This window comes from Eremomyces bilateralis, assembly GCF_010015585.1.
Source record: "Eremomyces bilateralis CBS 781.70 unplaced genomic scaffold P152scaffold_25, whole genome shotgun sequence".
Classification (NCBI taxonomy): domain Eukaryota; kingdom Fungi; phylum Ascomycota; class Dothideomycetes; order Eremomycetales; family Eremomycetaceae; genus Eremomyces; species Eremomyces bilateralis.
In genome coordinates, this window is record NW_022985091.1 from 100784 (window position 1) to 120166 (window position 19383).

The window sequence follows — 19383 nt, forward strand, 5'->3', positions numbered from 1 at the left end:
GAGCATGTTCTATCCGGGGGACGAGGAGCAGGGGCAGGAGAATAGCATCGTGTTCGATGGGGAGAATGGGACGATGAAAGTGAGTGGCGGGCCGAGGAGTGAGTTTGCTCGCGAAATTCGGCCGCTGGTGGAGTTCTGGGTGGAGGAACGGAAGGAGATTCCGTGTTTTCTCGCCGCGATGACGTTGGAGTTTCACGACAAGACTACCGCCGCGGCAGCGTAATAATCGTTCTCATGATTGGGAGGCGTATCCAGTATCCGCAATCTCATTGTTTACTGATACGTTGCCTAGCGTCATGATTCATATGCAGGCACATTTAATGTACGATTTTGCTCCGGATGCGACATTTATTCATTCTCGTCTTCGTGAGTTGTCGTGCCCTACTCCCGATACTTCGACCTCCACTGGTTCGCTTCCTCCTCACTGATATGTCGGATCTTGTTGATATTCGGCACGGACCCTTGGGCCACGGACTTGGCAATCTCAATGGCACTGGCGATAATCCCCTTCTTGGTGACGCAGTATTGAGCTGTCACAGTCTTGACCCGAATCAAGCAGATGCGCGGGTCATCGGGTCCGCCGTCGCGAACGCCCTGTATCGATCAGTGTCACGCGAACCACGGCGACGGCACCGGGCACTTACGTCTCCCAAGTCCCCCAGCCACGCACGTAGACCCTCGGAGTAGTATCTTTTGATCTCTTCGCGGTCGGTCTCAATGGTCGCCTTGCCCGCAATCGAGGCCCATTCGCCAATCGGGGTGACGAACCCGAGATTCACGTCGCAGTCGGAGTGGAGGTCATCGGTCTTCCCCGATTCCGAATTGGCGTGGAAGATAAGGTCGAGACCGTTGGATTCCTGCGGATCTGGTCAGACGACGGCCATGAGACGGTCGAGATGCTCCGGAAACTGACCTTCCCGGCCACAGCCATGCATCGAGACGCCAGGAGCGGGGAATTCGGGACATGTGTGGTCATCATACAGAACATATGGCTCTCGACAAATGCAGCAAGGTCCTCCACCTTGGTCTTGAGATCGGGTTCATCGACGTTTTTGGCAGTATAGGGATCTGACAGCTTGTTGCCGGTGGTGGTGTTGCTGGAAGCCATGATGAGGTTTGAAAGTCTTTGACTGATCAGAACGGCTCGACTCGAAGTTTGGAATGTACTGGTATGTTTGAGTTTCGAAATCTAGCATCATGAAGCGGCTGGTGATGTTTTGTCGGATCAATATATATGGAGGCCCTGTATAGTGTGACTACTGGTATGATACGGTGGTGATGTCATTGAACGAGCTCTCCCCAGACTCTCATCGACCACACGGTATCCAATTTTGCTCTAGAATGCGCTGTCAAAGTGTCCGAAATGGTATATTCCATTGTAATATACAACCTATGTACATACATTATATCTGGTTACTGTTCTTATATTTTATGCGTTCGGAATAGCTTCACTATCCTTCAAGAAGAGCTATCCTCAGTTGGTGTGCTAGGGTTACGCGCTAGACCTAGAGTCTGACTCCCAAGGTGACGACAGACAAGACAGGCATTGATGACGAGAGAGATCGAGATGCTCCTCCAGGATATTCTGGTAACCCCGACTAGACTCTTGATTGCGGCGTCAACTTGCCCTGTCGTGGCTTTGTGTCCGAGGAAAACGTCTGGTTTCCTACTGTTAGTCTACTGATTCAACTGTCCAACCTTCCTCCTGCACCGCTACGGGCTAAGCATTTGGCTCCATCCTCCTATGCCCTGCTCATTGGGCGAATTGAAAGCACAAAGAAGCCTTTCTGAATGCCATGTTCTCCAATATCGGCATCGGAGAATTATCGTGCTCATATCGGCTCGCAATGCTGTCGTAAAAGCCACTGTATGCCCTTGTGCGCGTAACACTGCCCACTGGATTCGTCCAACAGGCAGTGAGCGCAAAATGAGGGCACGAGGTTTGGATCAAGCGGCGAATCTTGAATGGACCCGGTGTGTTCTCAGCGGAAATCGGTTGCTCGCTGACAGCTTGCTTAGGTTGCTTGATGCATCATCCCACGTTCCTAGGGATAGATAGCACTATCGATGTCAGTCAAAAGAAATGCAAGCACGCAATGAGCCAAGTCACTGAGAGCAAAATAGGACACTAGGCATACAAAAGAATTGAGTGTCAAACTCACACTGGGCGAATGAGGAATCCGACAACCATCCTTCGTAATTTCGTTTCCTTTTTTCTGCCAAACCCAGCCTTAAACCGCAGAACGACACAACCCAACTCTCCGAGCGAAACGGATTGCTGCTGAGCGCTGGCAGTGGATCTGTCACATAACACGCTCCCTAGATTCGTGCAGCGGGCATCAAAGGGCTGCATCATGCATATTGCATGCGACATGCCAGGCTAGGCGCTAGCTTGCGAGCATCATTAAATGCAGCAGCCAAGTGTGGGATTGTCTCAATCTCAATGCGCGAATCAGAATCCGACGAGTTCCCTCCTTTCACCCTTGGCTCCCGAAAGCCTTCCCATAATCCAGGCTTGCTTTTGAGCGGTTTCTCCACCCCGTGTCTCCGCCGAAACGGGGCAGTCGGGGAAGTGGAGAACAGGGAACGGGGAAGACTGGAGCGATGGAAGCATGCTTAGCATGGAAGAATGGAATTTTAGAATGGGGAAAGCTGCCGAAAGCATCCCTAAATCTCCAGAGTCCAATAATACGACAGTCGACATCCCTTCATTCCCTTGCCTCATGCCTGCCTTCAGCCTTCCGCCCGCTGTCTGACATCTAGCAAGTAGCAAGCTAAAACCAGTGTGGGGGTAATATGGTAGTTGCAGCCATGCAGTGCTGCACTGGGCACATCAAACCAGAGATCCTGAATCCAGCGCAAATGATACGCAGGGAGAAAGATGGAAGAATCATTCAGATTGAATGGCCGGAAGTGTCGGTGAGGACTGAAGGGGTTCAAAAAGCCTCCGAAGCCCTTCGTTTTTCCACGATGGAAAGAATCCGAATCCAAATTCCTGCATTCAATCCTTCTTCACCAGCCTGAGTCGTCGTCGTCCTACCGTCCCCTTCAGTGTACTACTCAATATCAACTTATTAAGTCAACGTTGCGTAGCAGAGTTGGCCGCCTCCTCTCCAATCCATTTCAAAGGATTTATATCACGTTTGGGCCAAGCACTCGCTGCTCTAGAATTCGACCGACGTGTCTTGGATTTATTTTCTACAATCTGGCATATGCAAGAATTGGTCGCACGGCAACCCAGGTAACCCTCCTATTTCATTCCTTGGCCAGTCAAGCGTTTCGGGACTCCGTGTCCGTCTTACTTCCAACATTCCACGTCACTCCATCAGACACAGACCATATTTCAGCCCGCACCATTCGCCCGACCACCTTGGTCTTTGCACACTTGTCGGACACTTGTCATACAACATACTTTTCAATTTTTTTTCTCGGTGGTTGATCGGACCTCCTGCGCTGAAAAGCCATGGTGATCCGTGCCGAGGTCAGAAATGATTCTTAATGGTTGATATCCGAGAAATGAGAGGAGGGCCAATTGGCCATTTCACAGCATCATTATGCAACCCTGGTGCATATTGGGCTTCTGTTCGCACACGACTTACCAGAGATGTATTGATTCTGACTCAGACAAATAGGATTTCTTTGTTGACCAGTGGACGCTCCGTGCCGTGACTCAGGAGCACTCAAAATCTCAAGCCAGTCTGGCCTTGACAACACAGAGTTTTCCCGCTCGAATCGTTCTCCTTCCGCCGAGGTCCGCTTGTCGTCATTTTGGTCGACGTCTTAAGAAGTCTCCGTAACCGACCTTTATATAATTCCCGAACAACCCATTCCATCATCGACCAGTGACTTGCTCGCACCTCTCCCTTACAGAATCCAGCCGCCCTTAACGTTCGACGACTATCGGCCACGAATACATTATCCACAGTGTCGGAATCCTGAGATATCAAACCTCATTACACTCGTTCGCAGTCCTCAAAATGCCTGCCGCTCAAAGCTCCCACCCGCGCGTCCGCCTCTCCATCTCAACACATCCGACTCTCTCTCATGACATCGCGGCCGCATTCAAAGCAAGCCAACCGATATCCATTCGGACGATCGGCGTCAGCGTAGCCGAAACACCGGCTCCTCCACCGTCGCCAGTGGACTTTGGATTCACGGACACCAACAAATCGCGAAACTCGTGACATACGACGCGGAGATTGTCTGCTATTTCTTTTCTCGGGCCCGGCGTCGCTGGATAGGGGTTTCTTTCGGTCTGGTTCACGGTCGTTTTAGCGACCTGGATGAACATCTGAGATATTGGGGCGTTCTTATGAGATCAAGGCACATACCCACCAGGCGCTGACATATTCAGAGCTGGGTTTCTCGGGTGTCTTAAAAGTGAGGGAATCCTCGGGGAGGCACAGCCGGTCTGACTGTGTGAATATTCAATGTCGTTGGCACGAGACGATGTGTCGCGTGCGTGACATGCGCGAATTTAGTTCGATATTTATTGTAAGAAGAGCAGATGCGATATACCGCTATTTTATTCCAGACAATATGTTTTAATCATTAGTCCTCCAGCTCTTCTTGTGAGATGTCTCTCCATTGCTCGATTCTCGCCTGCAAGCCGTCCAATCGGCTGGCTGGTTTCTGGATTTCTTGATCTGTGGGCAGAGAGCTCTCGAGTTGGCGCAGAGTTTCGGTGATTGCTCTGAGTGAGCCATCAGGGGTGTCTTCCGGGCCGCTTTGCTTTGGGAAGATGCTTGAGAACCGTAGTAGCTCCGTTAGTGTTTTCCAATTCTGGAAACGAAGATTCTCGATGGTGTAACCGTTCCTATGAAGCGACGGTTCCTTGTTCTCCGCTACCCAACTCCCTGCCGTCTTTGGTACGGACGTAAGTCGGTCATAGATGATCCTTAGATCGTCATCGGAGCATATGGGTGGCTCCAGGCGCGGAGAAATCGACATTGGGAAGCTGTGATCCGCAAAATTGCCGCGGACGGGATTGACCATCTCCGTGAGAAGTTGGTCGGCGTGTCCGTTCAACCGGACCAGAACCTCGGCCGTCGAAGTCTGTCCTTGGCTTTCCTGCACAGACGTTAAAGGGGAACCATCTCCGGGAGCACCGATATCCGAGTCTATTGTCGAGTGATCTTCTGTTGAATTCAAGATACGTTGTATTTGTCCCTGGTCTGGGATAGTGGATCTGTTTTCCTGGAATTGCGATGCCACGAATTCGCGCCCCTCGCTCCCGAACGAAGAACGCTTGGACACAAACCAAACCCAGTGACGTTGCAACAGCGGCTTACCAGATCGCTCACTGATATCGCGTAATCCTTCCCAGGCAAGCTGGAAAGCATTCAGATTCTGTTGCCCCACTGCATGACTCATCATGATCATATACGTAGAACTATCGGCGTCCACTCCGGAATCCTGGAGCCAGTTGCAAAGCTGGGCGAAGGGGTTCTTGTTTTCCATCCTTGCAGCCATAGTCAGTAAGGCATTGATCGGAGTCACCGACCGCTTGGATGGGAGTTCATGTTCCAGGTAATGAAACACCATCCTCTGTGCTAGAGGGAAGATGCTGTTCTCAAGAGCGTCATCCGCGCCCTCAAACCCGACTATGTAGGATAATGACTTGATCACGGAGCTGCACATTTGCGCATTGAACGAGCCCCCTGAGGCAAGGCAAGCACGAGCCAACGACACGCATGCGATGATGAGATCCACTCGTAGTTCCGCCGGGAGTTCTCGCAAACGGTCATCCGTGCGGAGGATGCCATTGATTTTCGAGATGAGGGGAGTGGGAGAAGTGTGCCGCAATCCCGTGCCGTTGCGATATCTCAGCATCAGGACCTTATATGCCTCGACCACGTTCCTTCGGTTGATGATTTCACTGACGACGATCAATGGGGTCGACGTGGGGCATAGCCGAAGCGACGTATCAAGGCCTAGATAACCGTCTTGAATGAGTCCATGGTGAAGAAGGCATCGTGTCGCGCGTGCGAGGAGAAGAAGGGACTCTTGGTCCTGCTTCGCGATAGCCGATCGATCCGTTAAGAGGGCGTTGGGCTGAAAATGATATTTCACGAAACCGTCGGGGAATCGTTCAATGGCGGAGTCCAGCAGTTCGGCAATTGTCGTCCGAATTGCATCGTTCTCGGTGCCGCTCAGAGCAGACACCAGCTCGATGCCAGCACCGTACACTTCGGGAGAGGTGTATTCCACACCCTGTCGCGTTAGCCAGCGGAAGAAGTCCCATCCTTCCTGCGGTGCATTCAATTCCTTGAATGTCATCAGTAGATGATGGTATGACTGGGGCCAGGGAGGCGTCTTGGTTTGCTTGATGTGCGAAACCATGGTTTTCGCCAGCAGAAGTTTCGGACTGCCGCTAGCATCCTGTCGGGCGGTATCATCAGAGCCCTTTCTATATCGAAGCGATTTCGAAATAGCAAACAGGAGAGTCTCATCCAGAGTTTTCGCCTTAATCGACTCGAGGAAGTACTTCTGAAGGACTGCGATTGGGATCGAATCGAACGAACTGATGTCGGCATCAAGTTCCTGTGAAACAATGTGAGCACGACGATTCGATCGGTAGGTAATATACTATACCTCGCTTTCACGATTCAGCCGGGGCGGATTCTCAACGTTCGGTTTCCGGCCGCGAGGGACGTGAGATCGATTGTCTTTTTGAGGTCTTGCATGCTGTCGGGCGCGCGTTGAAGCCGCACGTGTGAATTTCGGCAACGACGTGGTACAGAGTGGGATTTCTGAGTATGATATTGCCCGAGAAGCAATTCTAGCGAGTATTGCAGAGTGCCTTAATTGCATTGCTTGATCTGTAGATGCCGTCGCGTTGAACGAGATAGTTCACTCTGGGATGTTGTCGTCGGAAGGAAGATTTACCGACGTCTGAACTTCATCCTTGGACATTAACATTGCTAAACATCCAAGCTGCGAATAATACATTCTGACCTTCGAATAATCCCCCACACGCATCTTCGATTCGTCTCCCACCCGATTGACAAGATGGCTCCAAACATGACCCTCTTCTCCGTCAATGCCATCTTGGTCATGTCGGCAGACGACAAAGACTCCGGCAGACTGCTTGCGAAGTACTACTCCGCTCCCCACCCGCCAGCTGGCCTTTCGTCCAACTCGACCGATTTTCCCGGGGCAAACCCGTATCCCAACACGAAGGATCAAAAGGCGTTCGAGAAGGGTCTCCTGGAGAAGACCGCGAAACAGACCAGCGATGTGATTCTATACGATAATCGAGTGGTGGTGTTCAAGATGGAAAATGATGTGATGCTCTACGTGGTCGGTCCCGCCGAGGAGAACGAGATCCTCCTTTACCACGTCATCGCGTGCTTAAGAGAGGCACTGTATACCCTTCTCAAGTTAGTCTTTCCGGTTCTGCTTCGCATCGGAACTTGCGCTGATCATGGTCAACAGGGGGTCGGTGGACAAGCGGTCGATAGTCGAGAATTATGATTTGGTGTCGTTAGCCATCGACGAGATTGTGGACGACGGAATTGTTCTGGAGACGGATGCTACGGTGGTGGCCTCAAGAGTGAGCCGACCGCCTGTGCACGACGCCGCTGCTGCGAGCAATATCGATCTATCGGAACAAGGACTACTCAACGCATGGGATTTCCTCAAGATGAAGGGACAAGAACGGCTACGACAAGGATTTTGAGTGATTTTCGGTGGGCGTACGGTTCACTGGCGTATGTGGGGTTATGGGTGGGATATTGGTTGCAAAGTCAACATGCAGGCGATGCAATGTACCATCTCAGGAGCAGTTGACTATAGATGGGAAAGGCCATAGGCTGCGGCACTCCAACTTGAAACGAAGGTCATTCAATGTGTCAGAAGGTACATCAGTGCTAATCCATTAGCAAGTGCTTCACTGAATTCCCGAATGGTCAGACTGCCATTGCAGGATCATGCGTCAGGTTTTCCTATCCCTCCCATCCCATGCGTCCAACGGATGGCTGGCCACCACCATCAGTAGTATTTCTCCTCGCCATCTTCCTCAATAATACCTAGCTCATTCTTTGCCTGCTCCAAACACTGGTTGAGGTCGATATATGTCGCATAGCCGGGAGGAGGAAGGTCATTCTCATCTTCATCCGGTTGGTCGGGATGCTTTCCATACACTTCGTGCACTTTCATTTGTAACTTCCGAAGCCTAGACTCACGGTCAGCAATTTCACCTCGTTTTGCGCCGCTATTGTCAACTAGCATTTGTTCTTTGCGATACTCTTCTTTGTTACCTCCTTCCATGTAACCTTCTTCATCGTCCTCATCGGGGATGATCACCAACGGACGGTCAACCAGCTCCTCCGGGTGGTCGGGGTGCCATATTGTAGGGTCTTGGAGATTTTTACGGTTTTGCTGCAGGTCGCCTCCTGGATCATCATGAACGGTCCGTGCCGACGGCTCGGTCGAAATCGGCACGGGCGGCTGGCTACGAATCATACTGTCAAAAACATCCTCAATTCCGTGATCGCTGCCATAGGACGTCTCCTGATCCCTCGCCGGACCATTGCCAAACCGCCAGTCATCGTCTCTGACATCACTCAGCAGGCCATCACACCTCGGTTCGGCAGTAGAATATGCAGGAACGTCGGGTTCTGAGTATCCAGGGAGCCTGCCCTCGGCGGGCAATTGAACCGCAGTGCTCGACTCGCCGCCGCAGTTGGGACACTGTCCATCGATATCCTCGACAAGATATGGCAATCCCTCTGCTTCGCGGTCGTGCTCGATGTCCGTCTCTCCCACGTCGGCCTCACACCCACAGCCGTGGTATTTCATATGGAGTCGGTATTTTCCGACACTTGCCTGAGCCTGTTTCCGTCTTTCTTCGTCCTCGGCAGTCGATTCCATACTCAGCTTGATAATCTGGGCGAGATCCTCGCCGTCCGAGTCATTATGAGGCTTTTGGGTCTCTTCCATACTCAACTTCATAATCTGGGCTAGTTCCTCGTCGTCCGAGTCAGTGAGAGCTTTTTGAGTCTCTTCCATTGACGCCTGAATGGCGGCATGGAGTTCATCATCATCAAATTCATCGCGAGGTTCTCCAGGATTCCGGGACTCTTCTTCCGATGCCTTGAGGACCACTTGCAGCTCGTCGTCGTCGTCTGAGAGCTGACCAGTATTGCGAGCAGCACGACGCTTGTTATCCTCCTCCAATTGTAGTCGTGATAGCTCGAGGACCCGCTCCCCCTCTTCCTGTTCCGCGTTGAGGGCATTCTGCCTGTCCATCTCTTGACAATCGAAGCATTTTCCGTCATCTTCAATCACAATAGGATCATCCAACAGTTCGCATTCGGCTCCTGACCATTCTACACGTCCGCATTGTTCCACTTCTGAGGCCGGTTTGCAATCGCAGCCGGTAAACTTTGACTTGAGTTCTTTGCACATCGCTACATTGGCCCGATGGAGAGCGTACTGTTGACTTACTAGGCTGGTTCTTCTGTCATCCAAGCTCGTAAGTCGACAAGAGCTTGCAACAATCTACTCATGGCCCCCCATGGGATTTATAACGTTGTCTGCAACATACAGTCACGTCTTAACCGAGCACTTCCCGTAACCACATCATTTATGTGATGGGAAGGGTAGTATACTGTCGTTGAAACCGGAGATTTGCAGTCATAGGGGTTAACTGGCTGTTGTTTTGAACAGGATCAAGGTGATTCGATGTAAACATATTGCGGTACGAAGTATAAGGGGGTGGACAGACGAACTACTGTGTTCATTTTTGGGACATCGCACCCCGAAGGGGAGAGCAATGCATTCCAAGCCGTCGGTGGTAGGTAAGGCTACAAGCAAACCATTCCACAGTCTCGTGACGATCTGCCTGAGCGTTCGGCGTGAACCAAAAGATTCTAGGCCACAATTACCATAATTCAGTGGATGTAGTTGACTCTCCTTTCACTGGCTAGGACCTGTGCGGATGTGTCTTCGTGTTATGGAACAACTAGATTGGCGTTTCAATATCGAGAGCTCATATTACCATACCTAGGTGATTAAGGGACTCTAGGCCGAGGAAAAATGATTTTCTGGATGGTGATATGTCCCAGTTAACAACTTCAGTTGTCTTGCCTCGTAAGGACTGGAGTGGAGCGGACGTCGGGCCGGACTTGGTGGTACGCTATATACTTGGCATTCCGCCCCACCCCGCCCCCCCCCCGACCAACATCGGCAAGTACAAGCCCCAGCTCCATAGCTCTGACGCCGCGGTCAACATCCTCCGCCTGCAACCTGGCATCAAAATATCCATATCCGCCGCACCTTGAATTCGTGGCCAGAGGCCATCTCTTATCTCGACCATTGCCCTGTTGGAGCCTGTGTAACTCACATCCCACCTACTGTAAGAGTTTACAGCCCTACGAATTTTCCGCAATCGCATCTCCGTCATAACAACGCACCCGGTCAAAGCCACCAAACCACCCCCCAATTCCACCGTCGTTCCTACGGCCCTCAATTCGCTTTTGACCACTTCTTCTCCGATAACCACGCCATAAACCGCTCATACCGTACGTTCAGTATGGAATATGATCCTCAGGCGGCGTCGGCCGCCGGCCACAAGAAGAAGAGGGCATATGCTCAGCAGGCCTACGAGTTTGGAGCCAACGCCGCTGGGCAACAACCCCCTCTGGCGCAAGCACCGCTCGCTCCTCAAGCGGGTGTAGGACAAGCGGGTGTAGGATATCCTGCGCCGCAAGAGCCTCTATCGGCCCAAATGTCTCAAATGAACCTGGGTCCACAACCTGTTCCTCCACCTCAAATGGCTCCTCAGATGCAAGCTCCCCAGCCTCAAGGGTTGATGAATCAACTATACCCGTCCGACCTACTCCAGACTCCATTTAGCGTTCATGAGCTGGACCTTCCTCCACCCCCGATCAATCTTCCTCCCAATGTGAGTCTTCCTCAGGCTTGATGCGTGGTTCGGATCCTAATATATCCATAGACAAGTGTCACTCCGTCACTTTTTGCCAACTGCCCGCCCAAGTATGTTCGCTCGACGCTCAACACAGTACCCACGAATAGCTCGCTGCTCAAGAAATCGAAGTTGCCATTTGCGTTGGTGATACAGCCTTATACCTCTCTTCATGACGCCGAGGATCCGGTCCCGATTGTGCCAGATCAGGTCATCTCCCGCTGCCGTCGGTGCCGTACATACATCAACTCTTTCGTCACTTTCTTGGACCAAGGCCATCGGTGGAGGTGTAACATGTGCAACCTTACAAATGACGTCCCTCAAGCATTCGATTGGGATGCAACGCAACAGAAAGCCGTGGATCGTTGGCAGCGTCCGGAACTCAACTACTCCGTGGTCGAGTTTGTTGCGCCTCAGGAATATATGGTTCGAGCTCCTCAGCCGTTGGTGTACCTGTTCTTGTTCGACGTGAGTTATGCGGCGGTTACGAACGGACTGCTGGCAACCAGCGCTCGGTGTATCTTGGAGAGCTTGGATCGGATACCGAATGCCGACCGTCGAACGAAAGTTGGGTTCATCGCCGTTGACTCCAGTCTTCATTACTTCTCGATCCCTCGCGATGATGCCGAGAACGGGGAGCCTCGGATGCTTGTGGTCAGTGATCTGGACGAGCCTTTCCTCCCCACCCCTGAAGATCTCGTCACCAACCTTTCCGAATGTCGGGGCAATATCGAGAAATTCCTCGAGAAACTTCAGTCCATGTTCCAGGAAACGCAGAATGGCTATAGTGCGATGGGCTCTGCATTGCGAGCAGGCCACAGGCTGATCTCCAACACGGGAGGCAAGATCGTGGTCTTGACCTCGAGTCTACCGAACATTGGCTACGGCAAATTAGAGATGCGTGAGGACAAGAAGCTTCTCGGGACCTCCAAAGAAGGTTCGTTGCTTCAGACGGCAAACAGCTTCTACAAGAGTTTTGCGGTCGAATGCTCCAAGGTTCAGGTGTCCATTGACATGTTCCTCTTCTCTGCGCAATACCAGGATGTCGCAACGTTGTCGAATCTCCCTCGATATACCGGTGGCCAAACGTACTTCTACCCTGGGTGGAATGCAGCTCGACCGGAAGATGCGATCAAGTTTGCACGGGAGTTTTCCGATTACCTATCGTCAGAAATCGGGCTAGAAGCCGTTCTTCGCGTCCGTGCCACCACCGGCCTGCGGATGAGCTACTTCTACGGCAACTTCTTCAATCGCTCCTCCGATCTGTGCGCGTTCCCTGCGTTCCCACGCGACCAAGCATACGTTGTAGAAGTCGCTATTGACGAGACCATAAATAAGCCATACGTCTGCTTGCAGGCAGCAGTGCTCCATACTACATGCAACGGAGAGCGCCGCATCCGCGTCTTGACGCTCGCTCTGCCTACTACAGAGAATCTGTCGGCAGTTTACGCGAGCGCAGATCAATCCGCCATCACCGCGTATTTCAGCCACAAAGCAGTGGAGAGAGCGCTCAGCAGTGGCACTGAGAACGCCCGAGACGCTCTTCAAGCAAAGGTTGTGGAAATCCTCCAGACGTACCGGAAAGAGTTGGCAGGAGGGAACATGGGTGGAGGCGGACTCCAGTTGCCAGCCAATTTACGAGCCCTGCCGGTCCTCTTTTTGGGACTGATGAAGAATGTGAGTCTGTCCTGCTTTCCGAGCGCTCGACCGTCATACTTACAGCAGTCGAATAGGTTGGTCTTCGAAAATCCGCACAGATCCCCTCCGATTTGCGGTCTGCTGCTCTCTGTCTACTCTCGACCCTCCCAATTCCTCTCATGTTGCAGCACATCTATCCCCGAATGTACTCACTGCATGATATGCCGGATAATGCCGGCACTCCCGATCCTGACTCCGGGGAGATGGTGCTACCTCCGCCGGTCAATCTCTCGTCTGAGCGGTTGGCTAATTATGGACTCTATTTGATCGACGATGGGCAAACTCAATTCCTCTGGGTGGGGTCGCAAGCGGTCCCTGCGCTCATTGACGATGTTTTCGGACTGGAAGACAAGACCCAGTTGAAGCAAGGCAAGACTCAACTGCCGGTGCTCGAGAACGAATTCAATGAACGAGTACGAGCGGTCGTCGAGAAGAGCGCTGATGCCCGCTCAAAAGGAGTTGGGAGCATTGTGGTCCCTCCACTGTATGTGGTTCGCGAAGATGGGGAGCCGAGCCTCAAGCTGTGGGCTCAGACTCTCCTAGTGGAAGATCGTGCAGATCAGGGTGTCAGCTTGATGCAATGGATGGGGCTGTTGAGGGAGAAAGTAAGCGATCCCCCGGCGAAAGCCTTTGAATCGTCTCTTTGGCGAGACTGGTGATGCCCATTGAATTCCCTGAGACTAACATTGTCTAGGTTGTCCAATGATGCGTTTGATTGTATCGTAGCGTTTTCAAGTGAATCTCGATGAGTATTATGGTTCATAAACCGACGGTATACTATGGACATGAATAGTGAAATGCCATACTCCTCGTTGGTCTTTCATTGACTGCTCCCACCTTCAACCGTGATATCGACCACTTGCAATCTCAGTGCGTGATCACAACTACTTTCGCTTCCCCTTTGATATGAACGAGTCGGCACTCACACATCAAACTTTCGCGCATCTCGAGCCCTTGAACCACGACGTTCATGATGGATAGCACAGGAAACATCGCTGTAACGAAGTCGTCATTAACTCTCCGCGTGCACATATGGCACTCTCTCCTCGGCTGATACTCTCACGAGGTCACTCCTGCTGTGGTTTCTACCGACGAATAGGACGAAGTCGGCGAAGATGAGTAGATGCGGTTGTAGAGGACGAGATAGCGACAAGGGGAACGGTACAAGAGGTAATAGGGAATGGGCAAACGCTCGCCATCGTACAACTTTCGCAGTCATGTAGAAGGCATAGCTTCAATAACAGCCCCTCTATTTTATTCTAAACCTTTTAGAACAGCTTATTTTCTTTCAAACGTTGAATCTTCGTTCAGTCTAGTCGGTTCAATATTAGAGGAATATTGGTGCCTTGACGCCTTATCGCGGAATTCAGTTCCCGCGACAAACTCAACATGAACTGTCCATACTAAATTATATTTGAATTTTACAGCATACAGTGTTGACCATTCCACATCCTGGTCATTCAAAAGTCTCATAATTGATCGATTCGACGATTCGACCAATTCTCACTTGGTTGCTCCATTCATGCAACTTGGTGATCCGATTTGACGAAACGCGAATTTTCTGCCAAAGTCGTCGCCACGCAATCTCACAAGAACATTAAACTTTGACAGATCAGCCAAAGATGCGAGGGTCAAATTTTCAGGGCCCGAAATTGCCTCAAGTGCTCCTCGATCGAATAGATGGTACGTATGTTCCATTTCTAGGCACTCTCGCCATGTCTAATGGAACCAGATGCACCGCAAAACGGGTCAGGCAAACGTTATGCTGTACAAGATCGAAAGAGACGGCGTAAAGAGGAGCGCAGAAGCAAAGGGTCACGCAATGTCCGAGTAGCGAAAAAACAGAGCTTTCCTCAAAGAAAGAGGGTAGATGAGGACGAAGATGCCTTTGACGAAGATGAAATCTCGGCCGATCAACCGTCTGAGATCCAGCGGTCAGTCCCAGATCAAAAACACGAACTGAAAGGTCTCCAACAAAAAGTTACCGCAGAGATTAAAAAGGATGAGACCACCGAGAAACCCAATAGAGTCCATGTCCCAAAAGCAGTTCGTGTTCAACTTGAGGACGACGATGCTAAAATTGCGGCGCTTGAAAAGAAGCTTGGGCTTCGACGGAAAAAGAATCTTCCCAAGGACGACGGTCTTGGTGATCTACTGGGAGACTTTTCAGATTCCGACATAGATTCGCAACCTACGAGGAAACGGAAAGCAGAGTACGGCGACTACCTCAAGAGCAAGAGAGTGCGACAAGACTCTGAGCAGGATGATTCTTCTGGAATCGAAGACACGAGCGATACCAATTCTGATTCTCCCGGTCCCATAGATGAAGATGCGATGCCACCTGGAAAATTTTCATCAGCGGATAGCACGATGTGGGACGATTCAGCAGAAGAATTCGGCGGTTTCAGCGGGTCTAGTAATGAATTTGATGAGGACTCTATGGCTATCGACAATCCTCCAAAACGAGTCAAGGAGAATCCATACAAACCTCCGGTTCAACCAGAATCTGCCAACGGAAAATATATTCCACCCTCAATGCGCATGGGAGCCTCGGACAATGAGGTCTCCGGAAAGCTCACAAGGCAATTGAAAGGGCTCTTGAACAGGCTTTCCGAGTCAAATATCCTACCCATTGTTCGGGACGTTCAGGAGATCTATTCCTCAAATCCAAGGCAGGTCGTGACGACGACGTTAATTGACTTAATCCTCTCTACGATTCAAGATCGGACTGCCCTCAACGAGACATACCTAATCCTATATGCGGGTTTCGTGGCTGCGATCTACCGTTTAGTGGGTGTGGAATTCGGCGCCACACTTGTGGAGCGGATTGTTGTAGCCTTCGACTCCTGCTACGATAAGGGTAACGCCTCAGACAAACAAACCCTAAATTTGATGTCGTTCCTTTCTCACCTGTACTCGGTTCAAGTTGTGGGATCGATCGTCGTTTACGATTTTGTTCGCATCTTCTTGAAAGACTTGTCAGAACTCAATACCGAACTTCTCCTAAGGGTAATCAAGAGTTGTGGGCCACAACTTCGTCATGAGGACCCATCATCCTTGAAAGAAATTGTTCTGGAGCTGCATAGACAAATCGCGCGTGTTGGAGAATCCAATATGTCGGTCCGGACGAAGTTTATGGTCGAAACCATAGGTGATCTGAAAAACAATCGCATGAAGACCGGGTTGGGGAGCGCCTCAATTGCAGCAGAGCATCTAACGAAAATAAAGAGATCGCTTGCGGAGCTCAAATCACAAAATATTAGGGCCAGCGAACCGCTACGGATTGGACTGAACGACATTCGGAATGCAGACAAGAAGGGAAAATGGTGGCTTGTTGGAGCAAGCTGGAAAGGGATGGGACCTTCAGATGGCGAGGGCGTGCAAGATATCGAACCAATGGCCACAGAGTTGGACGTTACGGAATTGTCCTTCGATCTCCGAGAGTTGGCAAAACAAATGAGAATGAATACCGATGTTCGACGAGCGATCTTCCAATCCATCATGTCAGCGACCGACTATCAGGATGCCCACTTCCGACTCCTGAAGCTACGGCTCAAAAAGTCCCAGGAACTGGAAATCCCTCGGATTGTGGTACAATGTGCTGTCTCTGAACAGTCATACAACCAGTATTATACGTTGATCGCTCGGAAACTATGCGGTGAACACCGGTTCCGCAAAGCTTTCCAGTTCATTTGTTGGGACTACTTGAAGCGTATGGGATCGGATGATGAAGAGGACAAGCTCAACGAAGACGGGACTGGAACACTCTCGCTGCGGGAACTCGTAAACCTCGGCAAGATGTATGGGTCTTTGATCGGCCGAGGAGACGAGCCCATCACCACGCTCAAGAACGTAGACTTTGCGATGCTTTCCCCAAAAGCAAAGACCTTTGTCGAAATCACGGTCGTCACAGCCCTGTTGGAAATTTGCAAAGCACACTCGGAGTCGAAGCAACCGGCCGCTGTTCGGAATCTATTCTCCAAGGCCCTCGAGGTGCCGGATATGGTGACAGGACTGCAACACTTCATTCGGACCAGTGTCATCAAAAGCGACATTATCCAGTCTGATCCAGACTCGAAAGCCGTTCGAAAGTTGGCCCAGGTGGGAATTCGGGTTCTGACAGAGACCTCCAGTCATGGGGGCCTGTAAATTGGTTGGTGTATTGTCTATCCATCACGTCTATAACTTGGCAAGGTTATCTGGAGGTTTCGATGATTTCCACACTTGCACCTCAGGAGTCTCGAGGTAGTTTGGAGGGAAGAAGCGTGGTCCGAGCAGCTTCTTCAAGACCTTTCCTGATGCGGTCTTTGGAAAATCGCCCTTAACAATTCGAAGTAATGTCGGCATCTTATATCCTGCCAGCCGATCCCTTAAATCTCGTCTCAAATTGTCAATCGTCAATTCCACCTTCTTGCCGTCACCATGCGTTTTCAAAAATTCTTCCGAAATTTCCTCCTCTTGTAGCGCGATCAGGGCCGCAACGCGTTGTCCGAACTCTATATCTTCGACTCCAACAACCATGATTTCGGATACGTAAGGTAGGGCCAGGATTTCCCGCTCAATATCAAGAGCGGAGATTTTATAGCCGCCAGATTTTATAATATCCATTGATGCTCGGCCGATGATGAAATAATGTTTCCCTTGGCGTCTCGCAACTAAACAGATTAGCAAATTTCTTCGATTTTGGTGCACAAACTCACGGTCTCCTGTCCGAAAGTAGCCTTCCTTGTCATGCGCTTTCGCGGTCGCTTCCGGATCACCCAGGTATTTGGAAAACATGTGCTAGGATATCGCATTAATGTCTCTGCCAACAATGCACAATCATCGACACTCACAGGACTTTTAACGAGAACTTCACCTTCATCTCCATCGGAGAGTTTAATATCGATCCCAGGAACCCTCTCGCCAACAGAGCCTTCCGGTACTTCGTCGGCGGACCCTAATCGGACCTTGAAGATAGCGCCGAATTCCGTGGCCCCATATCGTTGGACAATTTTCTTCTGCATGAGTTCCATCCAAAACTGATTGATCGGATACGGCAGTGCAGAGGTGCCGCAGAGACAAGCACGAAACTGTCTAGCCCCAGCAACATACTCGGCAAGATGTGCAGGAGCCAGTTTGCTGAGCACTCGCTGATAGTATCGTCTCATCCTCATGTATATCGTTGGGACGCCGGAGAAGAAGGTGAGCCGTCGTTGGGGGTCCCGAGCCCCTTCTCTCCATCGATCCCACAACCATTTTTCGTCAAAACTTCCGCTGCGGAACTCAATGGTGCAGCCGGAAACGAGGAAGGGAAAGAAGGTAATACCCACCCCCGTGGCGTGGTGTACGGGTAGAACGTGGAGCATGACATCTGCCTCCGTCAACGCATAGTGTTCGGCGACCGCGATCGCCCCGTCAAACACATATGACCTCCGCATGACGGCGCCCTTGGGAGGTCCGGTCGTACCAGATGTGAAAATCACAATCCCGGGCCCATTTTCATCGAGATACAGATCGGACGAAACGAGGATGTCAAAGGGATCGATGGTGGTCGAGAACAGTGCCGGTTGAATCGGTATGCATTGGAATTTCGGGTCGCCCTCTTGCACGATCTTTGCTTCCAGTCGTTGTCCAAGCTCCATGGCATTCGAATGTGCTAAGATCGCGACGGAGCCCGATTTCTTGACAAAGTATACCGCCTCGTCGACTGGGAGCGCCGTCGTGAGGGGAACCGCAGCTGCGCCTGCGGCCAGCACCGCCAGTACCGCGACGGCATATTCATAGCTTCCAAGTGCCAGGACCGCAATATAGACATCTTCGCCATTGTCGAGGGCCTCACGAGTTCGATGGTCTAGTGAATTGATCAAGGTTTCGCGAAGGGCGAGGACATCCGAGAGCAATTGAACATGTGTCCGTGTAACATTTGCTCGACAATCTCTTATCGCGACTTTCGAGGATCGATGAGCAAGCCGAAGAAGGCGACTGAACAAAGGCTGTCATCCGTCAGGAGTTGCAACCAACATGGAGCGGGACTTTGGACTCACTGTGCAAGGGAGGACATTCCGTCCGGAATGGCGGGGGACGAATTGCGTGCGATCGTCCATACTATCATGGATAATTCTCCATATCATACAAGTGCAAGGCGAAAGGGCACGGCGACCTGAAGCCTTTTCTATCCATTGCCCTTATCACGCTTACCCACTCGGCTATTGTTTTCTCTGGATTGCCCTCTATCCATGTCCTGCTAAGTACTACCGCCACATGTTCGTCGGAACGGACACAAGTTGGAGATCGGGCTTGGGTGAGTCGCTTCCGAGCTTGAGGTTCAAGTGGGGTTGGTTGTGGCCACTACATGAGGCGCCGGATATGTTCGGTATCCCCCGGCATGGATATTGGGTTTGTTTACTAAATTTCTCTCCAGAATCGTCCAGATATTCACGGATGAGAGTTTCGGGCTTCGGCACACCAGGCGAGTCAGGAATTGCCGGAGAATGGCGAACGACGATCTATCAACCAAGTCATGATCTCTCCACCGTATCCAGTTTCCAGGAAATTGCCTTGTATGCGCCATACGGTAGCTGAAATGGCCGTCAGAGGAACCACGGTACCAGTCGTTTGGGGATAGGGAATAATAATAATAAATCACATCTGCTCACTCATGTCCTGCTCGGCAATCGGCCTGCGTCCAGAGTCATATTTGAAAGAAGTGCCACTTGTGGCACAGTTGCTCGGTCCCTGGCGTGGTTGCGCAGTCCAGACTCAATATCCATATA

General features: G+C 51.1%; 8 protein-coding genes across 8 annotated transcripts; 4 read left to right on the plus strand and 4 right to left on the minus strand.

The window, feature by feature from the left end:
- Nucleotides 1-381: 381 nt before the first annotated feature.
- On the minus strand, nt 382-1108 carry P152DRAFT_452043 (uncharacterized protein; the record flags this gene model as incomplete). The annotated part of the gene is made up of 3 exons (XM_033678269.1): nt 382-594; nt 645-857; nt 914-1108. The coding sequence occupies 3 exons, from the start codon at nt 1106-1108 to the stop codon at nt 382-384; spliced, it is 621 nt and encodes a 206-aa protein (XP_033530992.1).
- Nucleotides 1109-3977: 2869 nt separating this feature from the next.
- P152DRAFT_403512 (uncharacterized protein) lies at nt 3978-4184 on the plus strand (the record flags this gene model as incomplete). The annotated part of the gene is made up of 1 exon (XM_033676708.1): nt 3978-4184. The coding sequence occupies one exon, from the start codon at nt 3978-3980 to the stop codon at nt 4182-4184; it is 207 nt and encodes a 68-aa protein (XP_033530993.1).
- A 184-nt stretch (nt 4185-4368) lies between these two features.
- On the minus strand, nt 4369-6465 carry P152DRAFT_161770 (uncharacterized protein). The gene has a single exon (XM_033674024.1). It carries the CDS (start codon nt 6340-6342, stop codon nt 4552-4554), a length of 1791 nt encoding a protein of 596 aa, XP_033530994.1. The 5' UTR covers nt 6343-6465; the 3' UTR covers nt 4369-4551.
- Nucleotides 6466-6905: 440 nt separating this feature from the next.
- On the plus strand, nt 6906-7837 carry P152DRAFT_161745 (vesicle coat component). The gene is made up of 2 exons (XM_033674023.1): nt 6906-7382; nt 7438-7837. The coding sequence occupies exons 1-2, from the start codon at nt 7012-7014 to the stop codon at nt 7679-7681; spliced, it is 615 nt and encodes a 204-aa protein (XP_033530995.1). The 5' UTR covers nt 6906-7011; the 3' UTR covers nt 7682-7837.
- On the minus strand, nt 7735-9411 carry P152DRAFT_494637 (uncharacterized protein; the record flags this gene model as incomplete). The annotated part of the gene is made up of 1 exon (XM_033682223.1): nt 7735-9411. The coding sequence occupies one exon, from the start codon at nt 9409-9411 to the stop codon at nt 7993-7995; it is 1419 nt and encodes a 472-aa protein (XP_033530996.1). The 3' UTR covers nt 7735-7992.
- Nucleotides 9412-10240: 829 nt separating this feature from the next.
- P152DRAFT_422919 (COPII component protein) lies at nt 10241-13683 on the plus strand. The gene is made up of 4 exons (XM_033677201.1): nt 10241-10909; nt 10961-12607; nt 12664-13233; nt 13323-13683. Exons 1-4 carry the CDS (start codon nt 10538-10540, stop codon nt 13332-13334), a joined length of 2601 nt encoding a protein of 866 aa, XP_033530997.1. The 5' UTR covers nt 10241-10537; the 3' UTR covers nt 13335-13683.
- Nucleotides 13684-14053: 370 nt separating this feature from the next.
- P152DRAFT_441903 (uncharacterized protein) lies at nt 14054-17110 on the plus strand. Its single transcript, XM_033677721.1, has 2 exons — nt 14054-14311; nt 14361-17110. The coding sequence occupies exons 1-2, from the start codon at nt 14251-14253 to the stop codon at nt 16775-16777; spliced, it is 2478 nt and encodes an 825-aa protein (XP_033530998.1). The 5' UTR covers nt 14054-14250; the 3' UTR covers nt 16778-17110.
- On the minus strand, nt 16793-18838 carry P152DRAFT_161910 (fatty-acyl-CoA synthase). Its single transcript, XM_033674025.1, has 4 exons — nt 18655-18838; nt 17464-18603; nt 17329-17410; nt 16793-17283 (listed from the first exon to the last, which is right to left on the minus strand). The coding sequence occupies exons 1-4, from the start codon at nt 18739-18741 to the stop codon at nt 16808-16810; spliced, it is 1785 nt and encodes a 594-aa protein (XP_033530999.1). The 5' UTR covers nt 18742-18838; the 3' UTR covers nt 16793-16807.
- Nucleotides 18839-19383: the final 545 nt, after the last annotated feature.